The sequence below is a fragment of the Puccinia triticina genome, chromosome 10A, assembly GCF_026914185.1.
Source record: "Puccinia triticina chromosome 10A, complete sequence".
Classification (NCBI taxonomy): domain Eukaryota; kingdom Fungi; phylum Basidiomycota; class Pucciniomycetes; order Pucciniales; family Pucciniaceae; genus Puccinia; species Puccinia triticina.
Genome location: NC_070567.1, coordinates 354,144 through 360,551, shown reverse-complemented (window position 1 = coordinate 360,551; position 6,408 = coordinate 354,144). Strand labels below are relative to the sequence as shown.

General features: G+C 48.8%; 2 protein-coding genes across 2 annotated transcripts; one reads left to right on the top strand and one right to left on the bottom strand.

Annotated features, from left to right (window-relative positions):
- Positions 1 to 874: 874 nt before the first annotated feature.
- Positions 875 to 1,287, bottom strand: PtA15_10A36 (uncharacterized protein; the record flags this gene model as incomplete). Its single annotated transcript, XM_053160537.1, has 3 exons — positions 875 to 906; positions 971 to 1,135; positions 1,221 to 1,287. 3 exons carry the CDS (start codon positions 1,285 to 1,287, stop codon positions 875 to 877), a joined length of 264 nt encoding a protein of 87 aa, XP_053024172.1.
- Positions 1,288 to 1,659: 372 nt separating this feature from the next.
- Positions 1,660 to 2,455, top strand: PtA15_10A35 (uncharacterized protein; the record flags this gene model as incomplete). The annotated part of the gene is made up of 4 exons (XM_053160526.1): positions 1,660 to 1,678; positions 1,921 to 2,033; positions 2,119 to 2,253; positions 2,318 to 2,455. 4 exons carry the CDS (start codon positions 1,660 to 1,662, stop codon positions 2,453 to 2,455), a joined length of 405 nt encoding a protein of 134 aa, XP_053024171.1.
- Positions 2,456 to 6,408: the final 3,953 nt, after the last annotated feature.

Here is a 6,408-nt window from a genome sequence, read left to right as displayed (position 1 = left end):
TGGTGGCGAAGCCACCCCTCCCACAGGGAGGGACTTAGGACTAAAGCGACTGTTTGGGTGGGAGACCACCCACCAAAAAGTGATGGAAAATCACTCTTTGAATTTTGTAGCCTGCAGCTTCAACGCTGCCCCCCCCCCCATTATCGGAACTTAAGGACATAAGTACATGATTGATTTTTTAAGCTCTTCACCTGATCAAGATACCATCAAGGGACTTTTTGATTGATTTTCGAAAAAAGTGGCAAGCCTCAAGACCACCCTCTTCTTGGGCGGTGCCTGGCCCCGCAGGTTCGAGCGGAGAAATTTACTTTTCTCTTTAGTCTCCTTAGCTTTTTTGTTTGAGTGACTCTCTTCAAAAACGGAGTCGATAGAAAGACAGACGGGATGCATTCGCATCCATCGATGCTTGGAACTTCATATGTAGCTCGCAAAACGAGCGAGCTACATACTCTCAAAGTTGAACCAGATTTCCGCCCGATGCTCTCAGGCGAGCACCCCCACATAAGGTCTAAGTCCCTCCCTGCGGTCGGCGGCACTCTGCTCCCCACTCAGCCCCACAGAGGAGGGACTTTGTTAAGTTAGATTCAAGAGGCTTTCTTAAGCTTGGGTTAGACCCGAGTCTAATCTTCAACTTTTGCCTACGGGTTCAATCTGACAAATGACGAAGGCAACTGTACGCTATGGCTCAAGATGCAAATTCCCAGCTACCGGTCAATTAGCGGGGCAGTCACTTGTATAATTACGCTACTGGGAGACCCATGTAATGTAGCGTAATGTAGAGACCCATCGTTGGTAGGGGGCTCCGGTCTACGCTAAGGAACCCCCAAATAGTATGCAGAAAGGGTAAGAGCAGGAATGTACTGATTCATTTCAATTATCGAGATCCGCTCCAGACACTTCGGAGTACTGTAGATAAGCCACGAATTAGGCAAGAATACTGGTTATATGAAGACGAAGCTAAAATACTAACGTCCGTCTTGGGTGGCTAGTCGGTTGAGACTGTCATCGGCCTCTCCTTCACGCCTGACGAAACCTGAAAGAGCGTAAGTGACATTCTTTCCGGGAATCGCTTTGCCTTCTTCATCAACCTCGGCTACATTGATTTGGACTGAAGAGTGGTCCTTGGCGGTGATCACTGAAGGCATTGAGGAGTAAGGCGTGGATATTTTGCCGATATCAGCGAGAATACGTCATGGATGTTTATCTGATGCGAGACTAACGTCGGTTGGTGGCAGCACACTTTCGTGGGACGTACAAGTCGACTACAATTCCTTGATCGTTTTCCATCTATAGAGTCAGGGAAGAATTAAAGTCAGGCGTGACCTTTCTACGCAGGCAGGTAAGGTTAGGCGGGATGTTACTTACGATGGTGGGTGGGTGTCGATGAGGATTACGGATGGTTGGATGCTTGCGTCGATCAGCCGTAATCGCTGCCAGCCGGTGGGGCGGCGTTGGCCGTGGCGATGGGAGTCCGGTGAAGGTTAGGTTTAGAATGGTGAGACTGGGGCTTGCGACCCCCCGGCGAGGGGCCGCTTGGGCTGGGCCAGCTGGAACCCTAACCCGACTGCAGGCGACCGCACTCAACGGCGCGGGCCCCTGGACATCACCAACGACACACTCCGACTCCAACTGACCGAGAAGACCACGACCGAGGACGACATGGCCAAGTTCAGCAAAGGTTAGAATGTTCTTTGGCTCAATCATCTCATTGCAGCGCGAACCCTCCTTTTCCCGCCCAACCACACCGGCTCCAAAATATTAGGCCTTCGGTGTCGGAGTCGCATCCATCTCTCCAATCGTTTCCTCAACCGGCTACGCCGAATTGAGCTCTTATCTAGGGCCAAATTCATCTGGCTGGCTTTTGATCGGAACCCAAGCTGATATCCGACCTTCTCGTACCAATCCTTTGATCTTAACAAGATGTCTCGAGCTCCCGCCGCAAGTCGCGGAAGGCCCATTTCCAAGCGCCTTCTCACGTAAGACGGGTCATCATGTCCTCTGGTCTGTCCAAAGAACTGCGGGCTAAGTACAACGTATGTGCAGCTCATCTTGTCTGGTTTACCGTTTCGCGATCAATTCGCCTCCTCATTATGTATCACTCTTCAATTTGCTCATCAGGTTCGATCGATGCCCATCCGAAAAGATGACGAAGTAGTTGTTGTCCGAGGAGCTTTCAAAGGTCGCGAGGGTAAAGTACTGTCCGTATACCGCAAGAAATACGTGATTCATATCGACAAGGTCACTCGTGACAAGGTAAAGTTCACTTCATTGACTGTATCTCAGGTCACTAAGCTTACCCTGGCTCACCCTTTGACAGGCCTCTGGCCAAACCGTCCAAGTTGGAGTTCACCCTTCGAAGGTCGTCATCTCCAAGCTGTACCTCGACAAAGACCGCAAAGCAATCTTGGCAAGGAAAGACAGGGGAAGCCCAAAGGAGAAAATGCAGGTCGATTGAACATGTTAGATTAAAATTTGATTGTTTCCCCACCTGCAAATCCATATTCTCCTATGTCCTCAAAAGAAAGTTTCGCCAATCTTCAATCCGTATGCCAATTCTTAACTCGCAGAGTGTACATATAAGAGACTGCCTTGCTCCTGCGTACCATGCTACTCGTCATCACCTTGACCCAAAAAGCATTGGCCGCAGAAGATGCAACACTGTCACCATACGCAATGTGCACTTTCCTCGATTGGCCTCAAGGCAGTTTTGTCAGTCATCCCGTGTCCCAACCGTGAGCTCCCTTGGTCAGTTTCCCTTGATTTCCTTGAACTTTGCCAAGTTGGTACCAGCTCGTAAAGTATATCTTCCATTCAGTGATGAGCCCCAACTTGACTAAGTCCCCCTTGCCTGAGGCATTGCCGGAAGGACTGACGACTGATCAGGAATCTTCGCATGAGAGATCAGGATAATCAAATATGTTCATTGTACATTGCTCACTACTCAGAGTATTCGCATTCGTCGGGTTAAATTGCTGATTTTTGGCCACTTAACCCGACTGGCAATCGCATCGGTCCGGGCTTAATCCCGGGTCAACAAACCCAGGGTTGAATTCAGGTTTGGGCTCGCTATATTTAGCAAGCCTAAACCTGAAATTTAACCTGAGGCTACGGCATTTCTCACGTCAGCTAGCCTGCAGCTGACCCAACGAATGCGTCTGCCCGCTTGAAATAGCTTTGGTCAGCCAACCGGCCCACAAACCTGGGCTTATGTACTGGAGGACTTCCTGCCAATCTGGAAACCCAGATTTTCCCAGATTTCGCAGGGAAATCTAGGAAGATCTAGAATTTGGGACAATCGAGCCCAGATTTCCCCGCAAAATCTGGAAAAATCTAAGTTCCCAGATTGACAGGAAGTCCTCCACTTAACCCGAGAATTTAGCAAACAAATGTGAATGCTCTCAGTCAATTCTCAACCCCTCCTCGCAAGACCCAATTTTCTGGAATGGCATTCCTCTAAAAAACCATCATGTATTTTAGATTTGTATCCAGCTCAGCTATCTTGAAAAAAATATTTCAAAAATAAGAATAAAAAAAAAATATTGATGATTCCCCTGAGCATTTAGAGAGCTCTAGATGCCCCTCTAAATCCTAAATTAAGACAAAAAGTGAAATTGGCCATATAATCCATTTGGTGGGATCTTGAGGCCTAGTATGGTTAATTATATATATTAGAAAGAAATTTTCATTTTTCACATTTCCGTATACCACACTGCCGTAGTTGACTTGTGCCCAGCTTGAAACTCTGTGAATACAATTTTTTGGTGCTTATGTGTGCCACTTGTGCAACACCCATGCTAATGATTTTGATTGATACATCAGTTCCAAAGTGAATCAGTCTTATCTTAAGGGATGCAAGGCTGAAATGCTGCGCTGCGCTACAAAAAAGCGGTCTTTTAGCGCAGTGCAGCAGGGAACCGCTGCGCGGTCAGCCCAAAAAGTGGTAGCGCAGCGCCGTTCCCGCTTGGCTACTGCTGAAAATAGCGGGGCCCCCGCTTTTTCCTTGACCCAAAAAGCGGTAGTGCAGCGCGCGGGGCCGCTCCTTTCAGCTGGCCGCGCAGCGGCCAGCAAAACAGCTGCACTTTTTTGGCTGGCAGCGGGGGAGCGCTACGCGGCCAGCTCAAAAAGCAGTAGTGCAGCAATGGTTCCGCTGCGCTACTGCTGAAAGCAAAGCTGAAACAAGTACAATACATGGAGTGTATCTGGTAAACGTTTTTCCATTGAAGATACATGATCGAATAAACAGCGGCTGGAGCAGCAGACACGAGTTGAGTGAGTGTTTGGAAAGGATAAGAAGTTTATTTCATATGAGAAGAGAAAGAGAAATGAAATGAGACAAGCGTACCTGGAGCAGCAGACACGAGTTGAGTGAGTGTTTGGAAAGGATGAGGAAAGCCTTTCCAACTGCTACTACTCCAGGTTAAGTAGTCAAGTGAAGAAATGAAAATGAGATGTCACACAATGTGACAGATGAGTGAAACAAAAGATTGAAGCATACAACCATATGAGCCACCTCAACACCCCCCCTTGCTGAAAATCTGAGAGAAGTGAAGAAAGAAAAAAGAAAACAAAGGAGACAAAACTAAACAATGCCAAACATTTGTCGATGTTTTTCCAGAAGTACTCGAGGAAGCGGTTTTGTCAGCATGTCGGCGAGCATGTCGTGGGTGGAAACATGCAGAATCTTGATCTTGGAGTCTTTCACACATTCACGTACAAAATGGTACCGCGCGTCAATGTGTTTCGTGCGTGAATGGTGTTCTGGGTTGTTTGCAAGAGCTTCCGCGCCCTTGTTGTCAACGTGAAGCGGAAGCGCATCTTGAGGGCGAAGTTGTAGTTCAGTCAGAACATTTCGGAGCCATAAACCCTCCTTGCAGGAGTCAGATAAAGCCTTGTATTCAGCCTCAGTGCTTGACAGAGACACCGTGGCCTGTTTTCGATACTTCCAGGAAATAGCACCATCCCCAAAACGGTACGTGTACGCCGAGGTTGATCTTCTATCCTCACGATCCTCGGCCCAATCGCGTCTGAGAACCCGCTGCAGGATGAGGAACCTCCGAGGCATAGGCGGAGGTGCTTTGTAGTACCCAGATAACGGAGAATCCTGACCGCAGCTAGCCAATGAGCCTCCGACGGATCTTTGAGAAATTGGGAGAGCCTGTTGACCGCAAAGGAAACGTCCGGCCGGGTGCATTGAGCAACCCACAGGAGAGAGCCAATGAGCTGATTGTAGGGTCCAGGAGATCGTGTTTCCTCGGATTTCCGCCGACAAAGGTCTTTAAAGAGAGCATCGGTGGGTGTGTGAGCCGAAATGAGAGATCCAGAAATGAAACAGGCTAAGAGATCATCGATGTAGTGGGTTTGGGACATATATAGGAGTCAATTTTCAACGTCTCTGGTGATTTTTATTGACAGAAAATGATGGAGTTCGTCATTCGCGCCGATTGTGAAGCGCGACCCGAGAGCGGAGATGAGATTGTCCACATGAGAAGGCTCACCCACTACTGAAAGATCGTTGACGTGAACCGTAACAGCACATACTAGACGCTTCCCTTCCAAGCGGAAGTAAAGGGTAGGGTCGTATTGAGACTGGGAGAGACCGAGTTCCATGAAAGCACCGTGAAGCTCTTGATTCCACTGTCGAGGAGACTGTTTGAGACCGTACAGCAAGCGTGTGACTTCACAGACAAAGTTGGGGCATCTCAGGTCTTCAAAACCTACAGGTTGTTCCATGTAGATTGGCTTGTTGAGGTGGCCGTTGAGGAACGCAGTTTTAAAATCCACCTGACGGCCCTTCCATTTGCAAACAGCAAGCAGGCTGCAAATCAGACAAAAAGTCTCCATTCAAAGGGTGGTCGAAAATACCTTGCCGTAATCCAGACCGCGTACTTGTGAGTAGCCCATAGCTACTAGCCGAGCTTTGAGTTTTTGGATGGACTTATCTGGTTGGGCTTTGACTTTAAAGACCCATTTAGATTTAATGATACGGCGTTTTTCCGGCCTGGGAACTAGACGCCACGTGTCCATTTCTAGAAGAGAAGAGAACTCTTCATTTGCCGCTTTTAGCCATTTGTCTTTGTTAGGAGACCGCTGAAGTTGGCGCCATGTTTTGGGCGTGTCGACATCTGAAGGAAGGGTGGCCGCTTTGGACCAATGGCCGTATCGGTCAGGAGCACGCCTGGCACGGTTGGAACAACGAGCTGGTGGTGGAGACGGAACTTGAGGAGGAGAGGGAGGGAGTGGTGTGTTTGCTGGCTGAGGAGGGGGAGGAAGGTTGGCTTGTGACGGCGTTGCAAGATCGGAAGTGACAGACACAGGTGGTTCTCGTGATGGTACGTGTTCAGGCACTCGATCCGGTGAATTGGGAGGTGGTATCCTGGGAACCGGGGAGGGTGAGTGTGCTACCTCAGG